Source organism: Accipiter gentilis, chromosome 34 (assembly GCF_929443795.1).
Source record: "Accipiter gentilis chromosome 34, bAccGen1.1, whole genome shotgun sequence".
NCBI lineage: Eukaryota > Metazoa > Chordata > Aves > Accipitriformes > Accipitridae > Astur > Astur gentilis.
Window position 1 is genome coordinate 12,768,158 of NC_064913.1, and position 23,810 is coordinate 12,791,967.

General features: G+C 40.6%; 1 protein-coding gene across 3 annotated transcripts in view; it reads left to right on the forward strand.

The window, feature by feature from the left end:
* Positions 1 to 273: 273 nt before the first annotated feature.
* The window catches only part of NUDT4 (nudix hydrolase 4), a 30,179-nt gene continuing 6,642 nt past the window's right edge, over positions 274 to 23,810 (forward strand). Inside the window, exons 1-3 of one of the 3 annotated variants that reach the window (XM_049792277.1) lie at positions 274 to 692; positions 14,553 to 14,663; positions 22,235 to 22,279. In XM_049792277.1, coding sequence (XP_049648234.1) covers positions 594 to 692; positions 14,553 to 14,663; positions 22,235 to 22,279 — 255 coding nt within the window. In that variant the 5' untranslated portion in view covers positions 274 to 593. Of the gene's footprint in view, positions 693 to 8,015; positions 8,138 to 14,552; positions 14,664 to 22,234; positions 22,280 to 23,810 lie in introns of those variants that run through there. The other 2 variants (XM_049792278.1, XM_049792279.1) reach the window with 2 other exon arrangements.

A 23,810-nucleotide genomic window follows, 5' to 3' on the forward strand; every position in this document is an offset into this window, starting at 1 on the left:
TCAGCTCGGCGGGGGCGCCGGACCGGTTCCTGTCAGCCCGCGGGGCTGTGAGGGCAGAACCCGCCTCAGCCCAGAGCCTTACTCCGCCACCTCGCTCCCCTCAGGAGCCGGCAACATTCCCCTCAGCGAGACCCCCGCCGGTGACTAAGCACGCCCGCCGCTTGCGCCGTGACCGGCCTTTTACCTCCCTCCCCGCCCGCCCTCCCGCCGCGACCCGCCTCTCCCCGCCCCGGCGCCTGCGCGGTGCGGAGCGGCGGGCGCGCGGGCGCAGGAATGTGCGTTCCAGTTAAATAGTGGGCGCAGGGGCGGCCGCCGCGGCGGCGGCGTGAGGGACCGAACCGAGCCGAGCCGAGCCAAGCCAAGCCAAGCCAAGCCAAGCGCGGAGCGGTGAGGGTGAGCCTCCATGGCGCGGCGCGGCCGCTGGGGTGGTGGCAGCGGTGCGGCGCTGCTGTGACAGGAGCTTGGCAGCTGGACACCGGCCTTCCCTCCCGAGCGGGGGGCCCGTGCGGCAGCGCTCGGGGAGCGGAGCCGTGGCGGCGGCGGCGGCGGCAGCGGCGGCGGCGGCCGGGGGTAGCCGGCGTGTCACCGCCTCTATGATGAAATTTAAGCCGAACCAGACGCGGACGTACGACCGGGAAGGCTACAAGAAGCGGGCGGCGTGCCTCTGCTTCCGCAGCGAGCGGGAGGACGAGGTGAGCCCGACGAGCCGTGTGGGGGGGGGGGGTCGGGGAGGGAAGGAGCGCCGGGCCGGGCTCCGGTTCTCCCCGTCACCCACCGGTACCGCGTCCCTTTGTCTGGGCGGTGGGGGGGCGAGGAGACACCCCTCACACACACAGAGTCGTACCGGGGGAGGGAGGGGACGCGACGCTGTGGGGCTGCGCAGACACCCACGCACGAACACCCCACGCTCGCTGAACCGGCGGCGGGCTCCCCTTTCCCCCCCCCTCACGCCCCTTGCCGGACCGGACCGTGAGAGGAACGGACGCGGCGGGCCGCGCCTCTCGCCCACCATCTTGGGGCGGCGGGCCCACGTGCAGCGGCGCCCGCCTTTGTCAGCGGCCCCGCGCGGCGGGCGGTGCCCCGGGGGGGGGGGGGAGGGGTCGTGTCCCGTGGGGGGGGGGGGGGGGGTTGCCGGTGAGGAACGGGACACCGGCTGGAACTCCGGGGTTATCCTTTGTGTGACCGTAACGCGCAGGAAAATCGCGTGTAATGGCGCAGCCAGGGCAGGGCTGGTGTCGCCCTTAAGGCGAACCCCCTGCCGTACTTGGGTGGGATTTAAAAAAAGGAGAAAAAAAAAAAAAAATCTCGTCTTTGAAAAACCTGTTTTTCCTCGCCAACAGGGTATAAGTGGTGCTTTCAAATATGTTGTCAGGGAGGTCGGGGGAGGGGGGGGGTGGGTGCTGCGGTTTTGGTTGTAGAGGATAAGGGCTCAGCCGGGGTTTTATGTTGCAGCAGAATCGGGAGGTGGCAACAAAGTTGTCCTATATTCCTAGCCAAGGTCAATTGCACTGGTCGTTGTCTGGAAACTTTGCTGATGGTTTCATTGCACAATGCATTTATAGACTGTCTCAGGCTAGAAGCATACCTTTAACTGCTTTTCGTTTTCATTTTGTGTCATAGCTATAAAATAACTACAAAGGTTAGGGCTTGGGGCTTTTCCCCTCCTTTATCTATATGCTGGAAGAAGCAAGCGTCCTATCCAAGCTGCCAGTATGGCAAATGTCTTGCTTAAGCATCTACTAAGCAATATAATGCAGCAGGGAGAGGCCTGTTCTCAAAATACGGACCCCACGGTTTAGGCAAAAAAAAATTTGTATGGCGGTCTGGTATATGCCGTTCCCTGTGTGGAATAAGTACAGCCTTGGGACTACGCTGATCGGCTTTTCCTAATGTTGTAAAGGAGAAAGGTGCCCAGCAGGAATCTTGCTAGTTCTTGCTGTTGGTCTAGCTTTTCTTTGGTTTCAGCAGCACCTCCGATACTCCAGCATGCTTCCCCATTTATGCGTCTTCAGTATTTATTTTTGGGTGCTACTCCAGCTCAGAGTTGTTTGGAGTTCAAACGCTTGAGCCACTGTTAAAAGCTTTCTTGCACCAGGTGTACTTGGAACTTCATGGTTGGGGTCACCTTTGTCGGTAGTTTCCATTCATCCTTCATTTCCTGCTGCAGCTTCTCATATTTTCTTTCAATCTTGCATCCAAGTGAGACCACTGGCTGCTTCAAAAAATTGTTTGTGTGTAAGAACACCCTCGGAGGCCAAGGATGGCAGTAGCAGCTTTGCTGGGCTGTGCAAGAAGAGTGGATGCTGACACTTGTTGCACTGGAGCACTTTTTGGTATTGCAGGTGGAGCACCTCTATGGCTGGCATGAGGCTGGGCTTTGGCATTGTGCAAGTAGGCACACTTGAGGGTGAAATGCATGGGATAACACATAGATTAACCATGTGGAAATGGTTCAAATCACTTTCTGGTAAGTTATTTCCAGAAAAGCGAGGGCAACATCTTGAACTTGCTTAGATGTTTCCCAAGTGCCAGCTCCATCTGATTCAATACAGAACCTATTCCTTAGAAGTTTGAATACTGTTTGTGATTAGTTTGTGTCACCAGCCATGTTCCCCGAATTGGCTGGATGAGTCTTTCTTCTGTTCTTTAACACCGTTGTCTTCATAAGTTTCTGCGTAGGTCTACTTCAAACTCCATGTAAATGTTTTCAGTGTTTCCTTCCCAATTCTCTAGAGATTGTGCCATTGATTTTCAGCTGACCTACGTCTCCAGGGATCTTTAAGTGCAGGGTAACTTCTGCTGTGAAGGAGCACAAAGGGTGTGCCCGAATGACTGCAGGGAGAAGAGGGGAACAGCAGACTCCTGTAGAAACTGGGGGGGGCAAGGGGTGGAATAGTTTTGATAGTTATTTTAACCTACAGGGTTACTTACCCCATAAGCAAAGAATTGCTTGACATGGGAGGAGAGACAATAGAACAGATAACTGAAAGCAATCTTTAGCAATACATTTCTTTTTAGGTGTCTTAAAGCAAGAAATCAAAATCACAACTTTTTTTTTCTTTACTGGGGATACTGTCTGCAAGACTCTCTCAATAGATCATGTTCTACTTTTCAGCTGGTTAGTTTCCATCTGGAAGAATGAGTATCTGCAGCAATCTTCTGATACAAATCTTAGAATTAACCCGTCTTCCTACTTCGGTTCTGACTTTCTGAAAGGTCAGTCTGTATCCAGTTGTGCCTGTGCCTTAGCCTTTTTCCTCCTTCCTTGCACTTAGCTTTAGGACATATCTGTAGACAGCAGTCATTCCTTTCTCAGCACTTTTTTGATGGACTTGAAGTCTTAAAACCTCGTCTCTTAAAACCGGTTTTCTCTTTTTCTGATCATCCTGGTAGCTCTTTCATCTCCTTCAGTTTGACAGCCATGTTTTTTGAAGGTAGGCGACAGTTGTGTTTGCTTTAGATGGAATATCACTGTGTTGTGCAAAAGGTTACTAGTACTTCTGTGGCTATACAAGAAAAAAACATTGTGATAAGACCCATCTGTATCATGATTGTAAAGCTATCATGTAGTCATCTTGTGATTAGTGGTGGTATCTAAGTCTCTAACTTGTTCCCACATCGTGAACTCTCAACTTGTACTAGAAATTCTTGGTGACCTGTGCATTAGATTGGCAATATGTTCTTCTTAACCAAATGTGACTTTCTTCTGTAACTTCAGCATGAGACCTCTGTTAATACCATGACTTAAGGACAACTGCCTCTGAGTTTGGAGACTTACAAATTTCAGTAATAGCTTTTTGTGCTCATCACCAATGAAAATCAGGCCAGTCACCAAAACATTTAATATATCTATTGTTAATCATCTAGCAAAATCTGCTTATTATGGCTGCTTGGTCTGTTTCCAATGCATATTACACTTCTCATGCTACCTTTGTAGCCTTGTTGAAGCCCATGTTACAGCTGAGTTTTATGGACAGTGAAGCAAAGCGTCAATTGAAAAAAGACTGTGGTAACAAAGGATCATTTTGGTAAAACCATATTGTATTTCCTTTCACTTTCTGCTCACTTCTTTGTTTCTTAATTCAAAACATTGGTGGACTCTAGAATACTGCTGAGGCAAAATTCCGGTGGTCCCTGCACACAGTTTGAAATACAGCTGCTGAACTTCTACTCTCCAGCTACAGCACCCTGTCCAATTAGACTTACCAACAGTCTTTGCTGCTAGGCTTAAAATTGTTGAGTCAGTTCTCTTGGGTGTTACGAGCTGGAAACTGGGCTTGCCCGCAGCCTTGCAACCTGTCAAAAGCTTCTGCTTTGTCTTGAGAGCTGGCATTGCAGCTGAAAGCATGTACTTGTGAGATGACTGATGGTTGTCCAGACACACCATTGCAAAAATCCTTCCTTCCTGTTTCTTTCTTCATCTTCAAGTGACTCCACATATGCCAATTTAGAGCTTTATAGCCCATTTTGGTTTAGATTTTATAGCCTTCATGCTGTGACACTATATGCTTTACAAAAAAAAATATCCAAAATATCCAAATAGCCAAGTAATGTGGCCAGTAGCTTTGGATATTTTTTTTCTCAGTGTTTTAGAAGAAGGTCTCTTGGACTGTTGCCATTAAAGTGCTGCTGGTTTTGGTCTCTCGGTGCTGCCATTTGGGCTGAAGAGAGAGTAAGATGGCTGGATATGAGCTTAAGTGCTGGCTCTTTCTGTTGTTCTTAATGGAAGTGAAGCAGTAATTGCAGGGACTGTCTGCCCTTTGAATGAAAAAAAAAAAAAAATTGCTGGAAATGAAGCAGGAGGAATCCCGTGAAAAAATGAAACGAGGCTATGTGGGCATGAAATGTGTGGGGGCTGCAGACTTTTTGCTTTGAACAAGCCAGAAGCTGTTAGGTGTGTGCAAAAAGCTGATGGCATTCAGCAGACTGGGATGGGCTGGCGGATTTGTGTATGAGGAAATGCAAGTCTCTCCTTGAGCAACTAGGAGATGTGGACGGCAGCTTTAGGATAAGCCCGCAAGAGAACCTCTCCCGGTACTGAGGACCAACTGCTTCCACGGGTTGGAATTGCTTATGCAGTATTCTGCAAACACTGGTTTTACGTAAAATGCTGCTGTCTTAGGGTCTAAGCGGAGGGTAGGCAAGGAAATTCGTACCTCTCAAAGCAGAGAATGAGGCAGGCCTTTAAAGCAGCAAGAGCAAATAGTAATAAACATTTTTTTCTAGTTGGATAAGTAAAACAATTTTAAAAGCTAATTTAATTTTTCTTCCATCAGCTGCGTATTATACAAATAAATGAGCAGTTATTTTTAAATACCTTGAATCTGAAACGTGAGTGCATTCTAATTATTTTGGCATCTGTAAAACTGCTTTATGTAATTGGATATAGTATTGAAAGCCCTCCTTTAGTGATCAGCCAGCAGTTGCTAGTGGCAGATCTAAAAAATAGTTTCATATGAAAAAAAAGTCTTCAAGCTTTTGAGTTTTTAATGTTGCCATTTTTGTTGTTCAGCCTTGTATAAGAGAGAAAAATAAATGGGAAGGGTTTTCTATTACTATTGATACAGTAGTGAGGATAACTGTATTGTCGCACACTTACGGGAAAAGTAGTTTTTATGTTGGGTTTTTTTTTCCTGTAGTAGGGCATACACATGCATGACAACTATTGCCTCTGAACTTTGAGTTAAAAATGATAGGCACCTAGTATTGTGTCTCCTTTTTTGTCTGATTTAGAGAAATTTATTTCTTGGGCTGTAGCATGTCAAGATTTAAGAAACCCTTGTTTAATCTACCTTGTTCTGGTGGTCACTGTTCCATTATTTAAAAAAAATAGTAGTGTTCTGCAGTTTCGTACAGCTGTTGCTTCATACCAGCAATTGTTTTATTAAAGGATAATAAAGGAAAAGTAAAATGTTATTTTTATTTGCATTGGTCTAAATAATCTGAAAACCAGAAAGACCTATTGTAATGCAACTTGATGTGTAAAACCAGGGCCCAGAATCGTCACCTGGCTACCCTGGCAAAATGGAATGTTCTAGGAATTATTGTAAATAAACTTGCACAGTGATGAAAGATCTTCCATACTTGACTCAGAATTTGTCATCTGGTTTCTTTATCCTTCAGTGTAAGCTCTCAGGTGTAAATGCACAGATAGTGTGTGTTTTAAAAATATAAATTGGCATATGACCTTGGCACCGTATTTAAGGCTGGCGTGTTCTCCAAAGCAATGTATGGACTGAAAGATTACTTAGCTTGGTCTGTGATTACCTAATAGTATATAAGCATGTTTTAAAATACCGGAGAATACACATTTCAATATACACTTCAGGTGTGGTGTGGTTTTTACTTGTTCTGTCTCATGGCCCTGCCCTGCTAACATACAGGCGGAATAACTGGCATAGGATGATTGCCACCTTAGTTTTTCCTCAGCATTTTCTTGATACATGGACATCATCAGTGTGGTGTAGGAAGGGGTGTAGCTCAAAAAATCAAGACCTGTAAACAGCTTCCAAAATAGCTCTTTATGATGTATCTACAGAGACAGCATCTGTTTATGGTGTATCCCTGCAGGCTTGTATGGGGTTCTGCAGTGGTTTAAGCTTGTGTTAGTGTTAAGAAATATAATTGAACATTAGGTTGCTGTGGTAGGATTTGTATCAGGTAACCAACTTATAAAACACAAGCACCTTGTTATCCTTCCTTTCACAGAAAAAACGCTTTCTGCAGGCACTGCATATGCACCTTGCTTTCATGTTGGGATGTTTTTTGACAAACTGCAACTGCTTGCCAACAGCAGAAGCCTGCAAGTTCAGCGAAGCTGTAGGAATTCAGCTGTCCACCATGGCAGGATGCTTCAGTCTTCACTTGTGCCTCTTCAGATACTGAAATCGCTCAACAACAGGCTGTTTTTATTGCAAAACTCCAGTTACTTTTTTTGCAGTACCTATGGTATTATTTGTCTATGCCATACAAATATGTTTAATGGGGTGGGTAGTTGCTAAAAATGGGTTGAGGGAAGAAGGAAACATGGCTGTACCTGTCTAACATCAGGCTAAGGTGTCCTGCAACAAAAAACATGTTTTGTGTTTTGCCCTGTTTACAAGATGCTGTTTTCTTGAACTGGTAGTATTTGTAAGTGTTTAAATACTTGAGGAAATATCCTTTATAGCTTACCAGCAGCATTGTAAGTTTATTTTGAGGATTTACACTGATGGCTATGTTTCTGTTTGAATTGCCCTGGTTAACTCAGTGGTCCTCAAAACTTCCAAGTTACCAGTTTCTGTGAAACTGCGGAGTGGCAGACTTCTTCAGAAATATACACAAATCCTAGCTAGAGATACATAGGCATATACACACACACATATATAGGCATATGTATCTCTAGCTAGGATTTGCAGCCATGTTTTCTCAAACATCTTTTGTAGATAGGTGAGTTCATGGACCACAGGTTGATGTGTATTTTTTCCAGTCTTGTTTGTAGAGCACTTAACAAGCTTATTTTAATTAGGTGGCTTTCTGACTTAGTGCTTAAGCGCTTCAGTGGAACCAGTCCTATAAACGTAAATATTTTAAAACAGATTTCGCCTTCGAAGATGTGTGTTTTCTTTCCAAGTATCTCAAAGACAAAAAAGGCTAAAAGGTAACTGGTACTTGTCAATAAATAACCTTGTCCTGTCTTTACCTACAGCTGAATGGTTCTCAAAGACTTAGAGCTCTTGTTTCTGACAAGCGCTTGGAAGCTGATCCCTTAGTCAAACAGGTTGTGTTGCTGAGTAACTGGTAGAGCCCAGTTCTGCTCAAGATTAGGCTGTGGTTTCAAGTTATAAAGGAATGGGCAGCAATAGGAGTTTGAGCTCTTCCCCTACTACCTTATGTGTTTTCTCCCCGGTCTGTATTGGCAAGCAGAAAGGAAGAAGGATGTATTGTAAAGTGGATTGAGAAACTCACCCAGTGTCAGAAGTAAAACTCCTTTTATAGACACTTCGGGGTTTCTTGTTTGTTTGCAGGCTTCTTGCAGCCAGGAATCTCCTTTTGCCATATGGCTGGGTGGAAGATCTGCACCCTTCATCACACTGAGACCTGTCACATCTGACTCTCCGAAGCATACTAAAGCTTAGTGGGAGATCTAATGTTACAGGTGACTTGAGTGCTTGTTGACGTGAGAAAATGTGTTCTGACTGATGTGCCGTAGTAGTATAGTGCTGTCTGTTCCTGATATGAACACTTTAGCTGAAGAACAAAACAAAGTACTTTAGCCAGAGGAAGGTACTCAACTTCTGCATCACTATAACAGCATGTTAGGCAAATACGTGAATTTCATGTGAAATGAAATTTATAGAATAATATTATTTTAATTGCAAGTTAAGGCAAAACTTCTTGTGAAAAAGGCTGATGGTTTTCGCCCTATTGCCATATAGTCTTAAAATCAGAAGATCTCAAAGGAAAAATGATTTTCAGATCTGATTTTGAAGTATTATATGTGCATGTATTTCTTTATCATTCATCTTCAGAAGGCCAGTAAAGTAGCACTGATTGATGTCTAAGCATCATGCTGCTGCTTCTTTGAAAAGTGATATTTAAAGTTGGCAGGCTATTTTGGAGTTTAATACATTGTATAGACAGAACCCAGTTTTCTGGGTTGCTTTCAAAATGCTGTGCTCAAGTTAATGAGTGTTAGGATTAATGTACTGCTAGTTGTTTTGCCATTTCTCTGCTGCTTTGCCAATTCCTGTTCATTGAGACTAAATCTTCTTTTTAACCTCCGTCATAGCTGGGGACTGCCTTTCAGTCTATTGTCTGTAAAGTACTTTGCTAGAGGCTCTTGAATTGGCTTAGGCTGATCTGAAATTGGGCAGCTGCAGTCATGCCTTTCTGCCCCAGTTTGTGCGGTGCTGTCCCTTGTATGGCTGTGTACGGATCAGTGTTGAGCTTGTGCAGGCTGAAAACTAAGCTTTAATGGCACAAGCTAGTTTTCAGCCAGCTCAGCTTCCTGTTATGCCAATGTAAGGGAGAAAGTAAAGATGTTGCAGCCTCGACTGTAATTAGCTTTTAAAATGCTGTCAAGCCTGATCCCAAGGTTTTTTACGACTCTACAATAACTTTGTGCACATTGCATCTCCAGGCTAAAAAAAAGTCACTTTGAAAATTATTGCAGTAAAGAATGAGGACTATAAGCAATCACTCTACTGAAAATATTTTCAGGAAGGCAAAAGTATGTTCCTTACTAAATGCTACCTTTGTGGCATTGCTGTGGCAAGTTGTAAAGCTCTTGCATTTTTCAACTTTCTGGAGTCCAAAAAGAGACAATGGCATTCTAGGACAAGGTAACCTATAGGGGAACTGAGAAACTGTTTCAGAACTACTGAAATGAGGCAGTGATTCTTAAAATAGCAAAAAGTGCTAGATAAAGGAAATCTCCAACTACAGTAGCAGGTTGACATGTGCTCTCTAATTTGAGATGTGTGCTTTTGCCTAAAAATTCATACAGTGAATCCTGAAAATAAGATCCAGGGTTTGTGAGAGGTGCTTTTCCTTGCTCCTTAGTAATGTTTCTGTGTTGTATCGTTCAAAGTAGTTTCCCAGTACTTCTAAGGAAGCTTCTGAGCTGAAAACAATTGTAGGTTGGAAGTGTTAGGGAGTAAAAAAATATTTCCTGCTCATGTTCTTCCCTGAGCATCTGCTTATGGCCATTTTTAAACAAATCATAGGGCTTGACTGACCCTTTTGGTTGTATTTGGATTAAACCATCTTTATGACTCTTTCATGTGCTCATGACTTTGGCAGACCAACTGTGTAGGCTGAAGTTTCCATACTGAGTGTGCTAGGTTACATTATACTAACCTCCATGAAAGTGGGTCCTGTTTTTCTCTCGGAATAGGGTTGAATTTTTTTTCCATTTAATTTTTCTGATGCCTGTGAGAACATGCACTACATCTGTTCTCTCTAACAGCATTTTGCCATATTGTTTTGCTGCCTCTACAATCTTTCCTATACTCTGACCAGTTTAAAGCTTCTGAAATGGTTTGCATGTACTTAACTTTGTAGAGCTTGGGAGCTAAATCCTTTGTCTTCCATGCACCTGCCTTCTCCTTTCCTTCTCTGTGCTGTTTTTAGTTGTACATCTGAGTAATATGGTGTTCTTTGCAACTGAGCCACATGTGCTCAGTGGTCTTCTGGGAGTGAGGGGTTGATTACCTTCCTCTTGAAAGTTGTTCCTTTTAACTGCTGGGTTTACTATAAAAGAAGGCAAACTTGGCTATTTCCATCAGGTAATTCAAACAGCAAGTTGGACATAGCTAGTGGATTAGTGGGGGTGATAAGAGAGGAGAAAATGGGGTGTGCAGTGGGGAAGAGAGGAACAGATGTGATTAGGCTGGGAGGAAAGAGCTTACAAAGATGTCTAATGACAAATAATTTCTGTGGAACTGGAGTGGTACCTTTTCAACTGTAACTTCATTTTTCCTTGCAAGTAATACATCTGCTATGGAAAAATCCCATCTTGCAGTTGGTTTGTAGTGGCTTCTGCTGCTATTGCTTCACTACTTCAAGTTGTGGATGACTCTGCTCTGAAGTCAAGAGAATCCAGCTGTGGGTGTTTGTTCTGTCTAGCAAGTTTCAACCTTAACCTTGCCTTTTTTTTTTTTAATGTAAGCTGATTTTTTTAATACAATTATTTTTGTAAGCTATAATGCCCTACAGTTAAGGAAGATAGGAAGCAATGATATTTTGTATAACCTTAAGTAATTTTCTACTTCTTTGAGCACTTGATATGAAAAAAAAAATACAAAGAAGAATAGCTTTTGGTTGTAATTTGTATTACTCTGAGCTGTTGCCATTTTAGTCTTCTGGAATATATGGCTGCTAACTGTTTCACAAGTTTCTTTTGACTTGAGAACACTAAACAGGCCAAAACTTTGGCATCTGTCTCCAGAAATTTTCGGTTGTTTGTCTTTAGGCTTAGCATTTATAGTGAGCAAGTCCCATGATGCCACATGCTCTGTAATTACCTTTGGGTTTTTGGTTAACCATACCTTGGTTAAGCATATCGATAGGTGCTTATTACAAGTAGGCTGGCTAGCAGTTTCTGTTCCTCACTGCACTCAAAGGTCATTGCTATTCCTGGAGTTGAAAACAAGGTAAAAACTTGGCTAGTGAGACTTAGTGGAAAAATTTTTCTTTTTCTCCTCTTAGCTGAATTTTGCAGCTTTACTTCCTCACTTGTCAGTATTATGGAAAATAATAGCTTTACCTTAGTCTTTGGAGTAAGATAAACTTAACAGTATAACTTAGGCAAGCAGATTTGATGCCATAACTCTGTACTTTGGAAATCTTTTGATCAAGTTTTCAACAGTCAGACTTTTTCAGATGACATAGGAAAGGCAGTGATTACTAGTAATACAACACAAGAAATCACATTCCTTTCTCTGCATTCAGAGACAGGGGTACAGATTTCTCTGCATAGGAAGTACTACCATTGTTTTCTTCTGAGCCTAATGTGGTTATGATGTAAAATTCAGTGTGCAGAGGCTAGAAAAAATGTAGGTATGTGAGATTCTGCAGTCTTGTTTTCCAGTAGACTACTGTAATCTGCGTGAACATGAACCTCCTCAGAAAAGACTGGATGTCTGGGTGACCTAGATCTCTATTTTACTCATTTGCTTAACTTATATTAAGGGAAGATTAATTGCTGGCTTTTTGCTGCTGATTTTGCACTTCCTTTGGCATGTGAGTGCATTGTCAAGCAACCACAGTTTTTTGGCGTCTTCATTATTAAGTGATCTTTATATTTACAGCCTAGTGATTCAGGTACCGTGGGATGTGTCTTCTGGCCACTTACAGTTGGAAACGCCTGAAAACTACATCTACTACATAGAATAAAAAAACAACACACCAAAAACATGCAAGTGTGTGCAAGGTTGCTTGCTACTGTAACTGAAAGGAGCTGTGTCGGGTGCTTTTCAGTCTTACCACACAACCTTGTAATTGCTAGCTATCAGCTTTCGTAGAAATTAATTACCCCTGAGTGCATTTTTGCTAGCATACCCCAGGACAGATGTCTCATGCCCTAATGGCTTCAAATGTTAATGTTACAGGGTGGGAAAAAATTTGTGTATCTGAAGATATTGGGGATATACCTTAGTGTGGTCCCTTGGCTCCAGAGTGTAAAAGCAGTGGGATCACTCTAGAATAAAGCATAGAGGGAAGGATGCTTGAGAAAATGCTTCAGTTCCAGGGTTAGTAGAGACTTGGGATAGTTACCAGAATGAACTCTCAGGCTGTAACGCTTGGGAGTTTAGTGTATGTATAGCTGTAAAACCTATTTACCAGAGTTGATGTATTTTAATGTCAAGTACTTGCTAGGTGTATTTATTTCTGCTTTTTTTAAAGGGTAATTTAAAGCTAATAGGTATACAAACCCAGCTCAGTAGACTATTGATCAGGTTAGCGGTAGTTGTCTACTATATATAAAGGCATAAAAAATTCCTGGCTTTATGTTACACTGCCAGAACCATCAACCTGATTTATCCCTTAGTAGTAATTAAGAATTTTATGTTTAGCCTTAACTAAACGGTGAATGCTGATTAAAACCATTCTACCAAGCTGGGAATGATTTAATGTGATATAATCATCCTTTTGTTCATCATTGTTGCTAGCTTCCACATGACTGCAGTGAGTGCGTTTCATCAGCAGAAAATAATGTGTAATGCTTATGTCTGGGATCCCACAAGTGAATTCATAACTTGATTTTTACAACTGCTCTTTAAGCATTGCCGACATGGTGGTTCTTTGTAGTGATAGAGGTGCTCCACTTACGTGTTGAAAAACTTTTTCTAAAACTACATTTAGTAGAGCTGTGTACCCTCTGGGAATCTTTTGTTAATGTCAAAGGATCCTAGGAAACTAAAACCTTTGGTTGTGAAGATCAAGTTGAGACAAATTTGTGTCTAACCTTGTTGCCTTTGCTGACTATTTCTAGGTTTTTAGACAGCTTAATAAAATATTTGAGTTGACTCAAAATGTGAACATTTAGATCAGATGCTAAGAATGATTCTGTACTAAATGAGGTCTCTGCTGTGTTCCTTACTAAGCATAGGAAAAATCTGGGGGAAATTAGTACAGTGGAGAATCCTTCAGAGTAGGACAAATCTTGACTGCAAATAAAATAAACATTACAACAAGAAAATATCTGTCAGATAAGGCTCTTCTACGTGCACCTCAGTATGCATAGGCATTGTTGCATTCACAAAGGTATGCAGTCATCTTAATTACACTCCCAGTTCCTGTAGATGAACCTACACCATATTTCCATGAGTGCCAAAGGGACATAGTATAAGTGATAAGCATTTCCCTGTTGCCCTCATCAGGGAATTGTTTTCCTACTTAATCCAACAGGAGATGAGTTTAAAGACCATAAAGGTAGTTGGCAAGGACTGGACTGTCACTTCAGTCGTCTGGTACCAGTCAATACTTTAACCTTTAGACAGAGGTTCTTGTCACTAGTCTTTTAATTGCTTTTAAAGATTCGAACACTGACCCTGTCCCTTTGCTCCCCACAGCTGTCTTTTGACTTCAGGGTAGGGCTTATGTAAGTATTGCCTAGAATATGAAGCTTTTTACTACACAGATGATTGAGTATGTCTTGGTAATCAGGACATGTCTCAAACACAAGTTAAACTGTTTATTTCCATGTGATCCTGAAGCAGGGTCTTATTTTCGTTGACTTCTACTGTAAATTACTCCAAATATGAGGCATCCTAGTTTGTTGGACAGGTGGCTAAAATCTTCTCAGCTCTGAATATTATGAAGGACAGGCTGGGTTTTAAATTGGTATATATCAATGATATGACCAGGTTAGAGAGTCAAATTAAGTGAAATTAAAGTGTCTTGGGAAAAAAAGTTATTAAATTTAGAAATCGTTTAAAATTCAATGTGTTGCAGTTTTTTTCTTCTACAGAAATGTTAGAAGAAACCAAATTCGACAAGGGCAAATGAAGTATTCTCCTTATAATTCAGTTATGCAGTATTGTTAGCATGCCATACTAATATAACACTTCAGTAACTGAAAAGAAGCTTGTCTAAGACTAAAAAATAGAAATATTTTCAGAAGCGCAGTTTTTTAGCCAAAAGATGCCATTCCAGAAGTACTATTTTAACTTCAGTGTGATGAAAATGTCTTAATTCTCGTGCTTTACTATCTATATGGCCCTAAGACTTACTCGATATTGGAGAATATTGTTACTAGATTTTTGTTGTACATCTTCATTCCTGTGCATATTGTATTGTGTATTTTTCACATTGTGCCTAAGCATCTGATGAAAGTGTTTGTGTAAGGAGATTATAATGACATTGTCTTGACTTAGCTGTATCAAAAAGACTGGATGTTAATGTCACTTCTTTTTTACTTCTTACAATTCCTGGTTGCCTATTATGTTTAATTTCTAAAGTCTATAATCCATCTGGCTAGGTGAGTAAGTGCCTTGCTGAAAAAGTAGATGGTACCAAGATTCCTGACTTGTGAGCTATATTTAACAGTCATTTGCAATTATTTATAGGTGCTGTTGGTAAGCAGTAGCCGATACCCCGATCAGTGGATTGTACCAGGTGGAGGAATGGAACCAGAAGAAGAGCCAGGGGGAGCAGCTGTCAGAGAGGTGTATGAAGAGGTAACAAAAACAAAACAAAAAAAATCCAGCTTCTTTCTGCTGCTGCTGTCTGCAGATGGGAGTCAAGAAAAAAGAGGGAACTCTACCTTCTTTATCCAGGATTTGACTTGAGACTTCCATGGTTGTGAAATACAAAGAACTGCAGTTCTGTGTGATAGAATTGGGGTATAGTGCGGTGAGGTAAACTAATTACCTTGCTTCCCAGCATGCTTTCATTTCATAGCTAAATTTCTGTCTGCCTTTATAAACACTTACTGGAAGCGGAACTGTGACTTTATGCCAAATGACATATTATAGTAGTGTAGCATTTCTCTGTTTGTGCAGAAAATGTTTGACTCGCAGCTCTTCTAGAACAGACTGAAGGTGAGCTAACCATTAATGTGTAGCTACATAAGAAGGAGAAATAAACAGACCTTTGAGGAGGTTCCAAACTAAACGGATTAGAAACTGATGTATCTGAGCAGTTGAGAATTCAACAGTAAAAAGCCCATGTTAAGTACATTTAAGGCTGTTTATCTATAAAGAAAACACCATAGGTATAGTATGCCTCTGCCCCTACCCCTAGGCAAAACAGAGCTTTAAGTCTTGATGAATTAATGCAGTTTCCCACTCTAGTATGGTCCTTAAATTTCAAATTCAAAATTCTGGGTTTTAACTTGCTATTTATTTTTCCTAGGCAAACTGTTAAAAATGTTAAATGCTACTTGAATATCTAACAGTCTGGACTGTAAGCCAATTAAAACTAAAGAAAAATCAGAGTCACTTGATTTAGCTAGAAATTATGCAATGCGTAAGTGACCACAGGTCAACTCTTAATTCTTTATATAATACTTCTTAAATTGAGGGTATAAGGTTTTGCAGAAAGTGGATGCATCCTGGCAATAGAGTGAACTGCAGGATTTCTACTAGTCTTAAACAGTTCTCTCATCCCTGTTTGACTACTACTATTCACAAAACACGCTAATATTGTTGCTAATTAGTATATACAATGATTTTTTTATTAGCAGCACTATCTAGTGGTTTATCTTGCTTACCCTTAAGACTGGTTCTGCTGGGTTGTAGAGGCTTGGGAACTTGATGTAGGTGCAGCTTGCACCAAATGCTGCCTGCTATTTGGTGTCAAAATGAGATCTTCTGTGAATTGCAATTCAGTGACCCTCCTCCCCTCTTACATGGGGAGCAGACTAGTTCAGCATTCAGTGCTCTTAGTAGCCTTCATGCAGCAAAGTTGGAGCATAAATAAGCCTCACTGATACAAAGCTATTCCAGACTTTTTGCCTGTGTCCAGTTTTGCCTGAGGGGGGCAATTTTGAGCTGCAGAAGACAGACTCAGGCAAGTGCTTCTGTATGTGTAAAAGTAAAGGGGGCAGCCACAAGGCAGTCCATTTGAAAGGAGCAAAGATTTAGGATTCTAGGAATGAGTTAGCAAAGATTTAGGCTTCTAGGCAGTAGTAGCACCTCTGGGGAAAGTCCTGGTGCTTCCCACTGTCATGCGTTGATGGGTGGGATTAAAAAGCACAGAAGCACTGGCTCAATGTTCTTGTGAACGCTGGTAGTTTTAACTGCTGATTTGTCCTAAGGCACAGTCCAAGATGAGGGACAGTGAAATCTTGTCTCCATGTCCAAATAGAGCTGGCTGAACTGTAGTTGTATGTTTGGGTTTTTCTTTGGTGAAGAATGGATCATCTTGAAGGGACCTGTCTGCAGGTAGTACGTCATAAAAGTTGCTATTGAAAGCTGCCTGAGTGGTCTAGCTTCTCAGCTTGCAGGGAATGCAGTGCTACACACAAAGCTCTTGGGCTGACTTTGTAGCAAAGTAGTATAGCAGTGGGAGTTGTGACCTGGGGGCTGATAACCAGTTTTGTACTACACATGGTTTTGCTGTGAGAATATTCTGAGGAAGACTTCCAAGTCCTGGCTTTGCTGGAGCTCTGCTTGCAGATTTTTGCAGTGGTGCAGTACATGGGCCATGACTGTGGGAGAAGGTTAAGCTGGGATAGCCAAGGAGTGGGTATAGAATATTACTGGATGATATATCATACACTATAAACTTAGTGCAAATTCCTCCGTTAATGTAAAAGCCCAGTCAGAGTGCGCACAGTGTCCAGACGCTGTGACCTTCTCTGGTTCATACAGATACCAAAATGTTACTTCTGAATCATCTTTTTCCCTTTGGATATGCTTTCACATCAGCAGGCAAAAAAAAAAAGAAAAAGGCAAATCAGAAAGTGAAAAATAGGAGTACCTGCTGTTACGATGTGAAGCAGTCCTTCCATAGCTCAGTTTTGTTCTTGCCCTCATTTCTTTCTCAGGGCAAAGCAAAAGACTTTCCCATACATCATGGTGGTTCTGGTCAAGAAACGCAGTACTCGGCAACCCTAGGCTGTTTTGAACCCTGAAGATGGAGGTCAGCCTACTTCACTCGTACACAGAGCTCTTATCATCGTTTTGTTCAAGTGCTATCACACAAAGTGAATCTTAAAACCAGCTACATGCAAACATGTGGTTTAGGCAAATACTTTGATTACCTTTCAGCAGTGTATTCTATGTTAAGCTGTTCTGTGGCTGCTTAGAATATGTGTTGTCATCAAAATTTCAGTAAGAGGCTTCATGATAGAAGAGCTGCGTGTTGTAAACGAACTTGAAAAATGCCAACATCATCAGTGTTTATATACCATGAGAGAAACTCTTTCTAAAGGTGAAGAAGAGAACCCAGCAAATATAAAGCTCTTGAGTGGTGCTAGCACAGGGACGTTTTGGTCAGAAGTTAGACCAACTCTTAATTCACTTTTACTACAGTGGCTATGCTTTCTTTTTTATGATGTTCTGGAGTAAGACACAAACTGCCAGCCATGTTCAGCTCTGAGCTGTGCTTGTAATGCATGAAGATTTTTCAAAGATTAGGGGTTTTAATAAGCAAAAATCATTTGGTGACAGTTGTTATACAGCTTGAGAGTTTCCAGGGTTTGATAGCTTGTGTAGCTGATGAGCATTAAAAGCTCATGCCTTAAAGTAAAATATTCTTAAGCTACAGGCTGAATCTTGTGTGCTGCCACAAGACTGCGACGTGCCATTTTTAAAGAAAAGTCAGAGTGGTATTCAGGGTTTTGACTTGAGCCATGGAAATTAATACTAACCTTTCTAGAGATGGTTGTCCTTTCTATTTTTATACTAAGGTCAATGTCACCTGGTAAGCTGGTTACAGTACAGTGAACTGTTAAGAGTTTTGTGAATGAATAAACTTCAAAAGAGGCACACTGTAGCACTGGTTTGAACTGTGTTTCTTCAGTATTGGGTCATGCACAAACTAAGCACTGGTTTCCATTAATTTATTCAAATGGAGAAATTTATAGTGGGAGTTATAATGGCATTTCTTAATGGTAGGAGTGTTAATAGCTTACAATATGATAGCTCACCGGCTCTAAATATCCCCCTCTTTCCCACCAGCAGTAGCGTATTCAAAATCTTTGTTTTAAAACCCAAGCAAATATCTTTGTAGTCAAATTTATATGCCATGCAGTTGTTCCATAGTCTGCCTGTGTGCATGACTTCAAATTTTTTTTATCCTTAAGTTCTGTTCATGTTAGTGATTTGGTTTTTTACCTCTAGTAAATGTTTAGTATGAATTTCATTTAAGTTTATCTGCCATTTCACAGGTTACAGTAATTAAAGTAACCTGTCAAGTTCCTTAGGTACAGTAAGTTTTGCAAACCTGAAAGTAGAATACCAAAATGAAGTTACAATATAAAGCAATCCCAGGAAGGTACTAAACCTCATCTAAATGAGGAGCTACTCTGTTAATGAATTTAGAATTTAGTCTTTAATTGGGTAGCGTGAAACACAGAAATAAGAGTTGTTAGCACATATGGTGTTCAAAGAGAAATATGACACGAATAAAAAGGGTGGCAAGCTGATGATGTCCAGCCTCTTAAATGGAAGGAGAACCTTCCCACTCCCTTTTCTTCCTCCGTCTCACCAAAAACTGAGACTCTTGCTTTGTTTGTACTTGGTGGTATATTGAAATGCCTACCAAAAAATATGTAATTTCTCCCAGATCTGTGTGAATATAGGTTCTAAGAAGAAGAGGCTGATGCTGAAGGTTAATCTGCTGCAACAGTGAAAATGGCAGTAGTATTATCTAAGACCTCTCGCAGGAAATAGAGGAATCTGCTCCAGTGTGTGTCTGATATTTGAAAAGTGATTGGGTGTTACAGATTAGAACTAGTAGAAACTGTACAAAATCTACAGCTGAAAGGTTGTGGCAGGTACAATGAAACCCTTGGGGTTTTATAAGAGTATGCAAGAAAGGGCAGGGATAGTCTTGCACTGTGCCTTCAGGAGCGTAGCCATTAAAGTACTATCCAACAGATCCCACAGTTAAAAATAACTCTTAAATCTTTCAGATTTTAAGCAACTTTCTGCCTTGGTAGACTGTTAGCCTAAAAATTAAACTGCAGCATGACTCTTGCTCCATCTACAGGAAACAAAAGGCAAGTCTGACTGCACGTCTGAGACTGCAGTATGTCTAGAGCTGCCAACAGTGAATGACCTCCAGGCTAGAAAGATTATGGGATGAAGTGGAGGGTTTTCCCTCTTGTGGTTGGATTTAGACTAATACTAAAATATATGCATAAATTCAGATTTGAGACCTTATCTAGATAGTACTCAGACTTCCTTAAGGAATTGTTCTTGGGGGGACGTAGCACTTAATTCAACAGCTTGTCTGTCAAAAGAAATGTGGGGGTTTTCAGGCTTTTCTCCCAAAGTTTAGACTGTCTTGCACACTTACTGTAGCCTATAGGATTCTGTTAACTTAAAGAACCATATTTGAACAGCCATGGGTACATAAAGGCCAGAGGAAGAAAGATATTTTTATTAGAGACAAAATGGTTCAAAGTCTAGAACTTAACCAGTGTATTGGATTAGAAGCTTACAATTAGGAAAGTGGGAACTTTATTTGACTTTCTGGTGAGAAAGCTGAAGCATTTCTTGGTCCTCTAGCACTTAATTTTGACACATTTCGAAGGAACTACATTAAGATAAGAACTTGGAGGAAATATTTTTATTAGCAAAAGCACTTAAAAAAACCACTGTCAAGTTGATGGTGGTTTTTAAACTATGAAGATGATTCAGTTGAATATATTACTTGCAGAGAAAAATCATGAGACTCTTAATTACCACCTTTTTATACTTTTGGGTATAGAGGTTTTCAAAAGACGCTACTGTCTGCAGAAATTATGCTATATTTTGGAAGCACATATCTTTGCCTAGAGAGTAACTAGACATCAGTGACAGTAATCACATTTACATAGCAACATCTGGTTGCACAAAAGCTTCATTATAAGCTTTGGGGAATTTTTATACTTAATGTAATGGAGTGCTTCTAATTGTTTCATTCAGAATTACTCAGCTAAGAGTATTTGTTTAAACCACTGGTTTGCTTGGAGGGAGAATAGAAAGCTGTTAAGTAAATTCCACTTAGAGTAACATTGATGATAAATTCCCACTGTGACTATGGGGCACTAGTAAGTTGAAAAAACTTCTCTATGAAAGTTGTTCAGTATTGGTGAACTTACCTGGTGGTGGTGTTTGTGCCATGTGGTGGATATCGGTTAATTGTCAGACTTCTGCTTAGCAGTTCAGAGAAGCCCTCCTGCATCTATTGATGGTGAGTTTTTGTCCTTCAACAGTCCTGTTGCCATAGACCTGCCTATAAGAAATCTTTGTAATGTAAGTGAGGCCTTGGGTGGGACTTCTTAAAGAGTTATAAAATCTTGAAAGTTTTTTGGTTTGGGGAAGTGGTTAGTGGGGGAGGGAGGGGGTGGTTGGATTTGAGGTGAAGGGGGGTAATTTTTTTCCCACAGATTCACATTACTTTTGATGTAATAGGATGATGGGAAATTGCTTTTTTTTAGTTGTTCAGCTTGCCATGAAGTAAAAATATTAAAGGGTTTAGTGATTCCTAGATAGTGCTGCATGAGAAGGGCAAAAATTGAGAACAGAAGTGTAAGTTTGTAGCCTTTTAGGTTCTGCTTCTCTTTTTTTTTTTTTTTTTTAATAAGATACTGTAATGTTGAAGAAATTGGGACTGATCAGTAAGACTTAAACATTTCTTCAGTGTGTGTTCCTTTAGGCTAATAAATGCTTTTTCATTACCCAGTGTAAAGCATAAGCAGTCTTTAGTGCCTGTTGTAGCATAGCTGACCCTTTCAGACAAAAATAAGTGTCTGTTGCTTTCATTATTAATATGCTGCCTAATCACTTACCCAGCAGGTCCACTTACATATTTCAGCTTCATGAGCTCTAACCGGTATCTTTGTTATCACAGCAGACAACCAGAAGAATATTGTATGTAGTTTTGCATTAACTTCAGGTCTAGCTCTTGCTCTAGAGAAGCAAAACGCTTGTTGAGTTACACAGGCTGCGATCGGACTTCCTTCATCAAAACTGCTTAATAAATATCACCAGCCATCTGCTTTCTTTAAAAAGACAGACACAGAAAACATTCACTTGTAAGATCTTGATTAGACTTATTGCTAAAGCCTGCCCAGTTGTCTGTCAGAGTTACTCATTAAAATGTAATTAAGATCCATATGGTCCTTTTTATATAAAAAGACATAAGACATCAGTAACTTTCTTTGGTTGAAGCTGGAAACAAAGACTGAAGGCTAGAAAATGTCATCTTAGCACTAAGAAGCTCTATTTTAAATATCGGTTATACAACAAGACAAAAAATAATCTAAATACGGCTTTGTCTACCAGTAGACTACATACGCTTTTATGTCTCAGGCGTATGGACTGAGATTTGTTTAGAATAAATGGATGATTATAAACTACCTCTGTTGGAAGAGGCATTATATATTACTTCTGGAAAAACAAATCCTAGAGTCTCAGTAGAACATAATGACTGTCTTAACTGTATTGATAAAAATTACTGAGCACAGGCTGATACATATGGGGGTTGTTTTAAAAAGTTGGAGTAAAGCTCTGAATTTAAAGCCTTTTGGATATAAATTTGGTTTTAAGCTTACATACCAAAAGCTCTGCTTTTGTATGAAAATTAGCATTATGCTGCAAGATCCACCCAGTAACCTACAGTTTAATTTGTTATTGTATTTTGAAGATTTGGACTTAAGTTTCTGTGTAAAATAGCAATGGAGTTTTAATGATTCCCTCTCTAGATTTATTATTATTCTACTTGAAATTATCTCTTGTCCTATCTACTTCCCTGGATTATTTCAGTATTGGATGGCATTTATCTCTTTAATAAAATAGAGTACAAAAGAACATGTAAAGTAAAAACAGTATTTTGGTCTGGATGGAAAACTTGAAAGATTTATGCATTCTTTGATCCACTCATTGGGACAAGCTTTTGTGTTCTAATACTTTAAGTATTCTAAAAATAGAAACTCCAGAAGCAATGCAGTGCTGTCTAATTAAAACTTATGTTAAAACACTTGCTTAAATAACCCTACTAAAGAGGGGTATGCTGATGTAGGAGACTGGTACTGATATTTTAGGTTTTGAAATTAAAAAGCACATGTTAACGCTTTTTCCTGTTTGTTTTGTAGGCTGGCGTAAAGGGAAAGCTAGGCAGACTGCTTGGGATATTTGAGGTGAGCTATTTCTTTTACCTTTTAAAAACAATGTTTGTTGGTTTTTGGTTGTGTTTTATTTTGGTTTGGGGTGGGGTTTTTTGTGAGAGCTGATAAACTACAACATCAGACTTAAGTTTTTCAGTATTGCCTGCCTATAATTTTGCAATGCTGCTGGAAATTTTACATTAGACAGGTGATTTCCTTTAGTTGTTACATGATGTGTGAAGATTTGAATAGGAGGATTTCAAAATACTTGGAATCTTCCTGGAAAGCTTAAATAACTACTTGCACAACATCTAGAAGTTTGGGGTGTTGTTTTTTTTTTTAAAAAAGTGAAACCAACATTGATAGATCTAAGATTTCTGAAATATCACACATGCCTTTTTTGAGGCACTATTCTGACTTTTCCTCTCTGATTAGATGTTGCTGAAGTAGCTTGACAACTTTCACACACCTAAATTGATAGGTCTGTATATGAACTATCTCATGGCTTTTATTCACTAAAAAAAGCTAAGGCTTTGGATAACAGATAAACCTAGCCTTTAGTAATACTATGTAGTTCAAAACTTGTATTTTATAGTGTAAACATCACACTGAGCTACTGACAGCACAAGGATGTGTGCTAGATATAACTCTTTTTAGTGTTGGCGCTGCCCACTTCTGCTCAGGTTCTAGACAGGAGCAGACTAGAAATGTGTGAGTCTTCAGATCATAACGCATCCAGCGTTATGTTGTGCTGTATGATGGGTGAGAGTGGAAGTCCCTTAGTCTAGTAGTTAGATAAGAATATTCACAGTTTAATTATAAAACCAACTTTCAGAGGCAGTGTATTCCTGATAGGGATTTCCTGTGTGAAATATTACTTAGTCATGTATGGTATGACTAGTTGATACAGTGCTAAAGGTGTTCCCATTGTGAAGTATGGAAACCATGACAAAATTAGAGAAGCTCCTGTTTGTAGTCAGTAGCACTCACCCTTTTTCTGATTTGTTTGGGGTTTGAGTACACCTGGGTGGTCCTAAACATTAAAAAGTTGCCTGTGTTTTAACTCTGCTGGTTAGTCTACAGAACTATTCTGTATTTCCCAGCTCAAACAAACAAAAATAAAAAGATGGGATACCTATCATCTTGTTGCCTTAAAACAAGGGCTGCAAGGGATGATGATTCTTCGGTAATTCAGCTGTGCGTTCTTCTTAGCCACCTACCACTGTCTACACCAGAGGAGATTAAAAAAAAAAAAAAAACAAAACTGTGTTGAGTGGCACTTTTCTAGGTTAGTCCTAACTTAAATCAAGGCCCTACTTCAGTTGCACAACACAGCCCCACAAGTAGTTGTTAGTACCATTGAGGGGGACACACGTTGCAACCTGGGGATGGAACTAAGAGAAGATGGAAACGATACTGCTGCTGAGTCCTCCCATTCTAGAACTACAGCCAGAAAGGCAGCATGTCACAGATGTATCTACTCCATTTAATAGTGATATTGACAAAGAACAGTCTTGGAGTATTTTTATTTCCTAGTAAAGCATGACAGCTTAAAACTATGTTA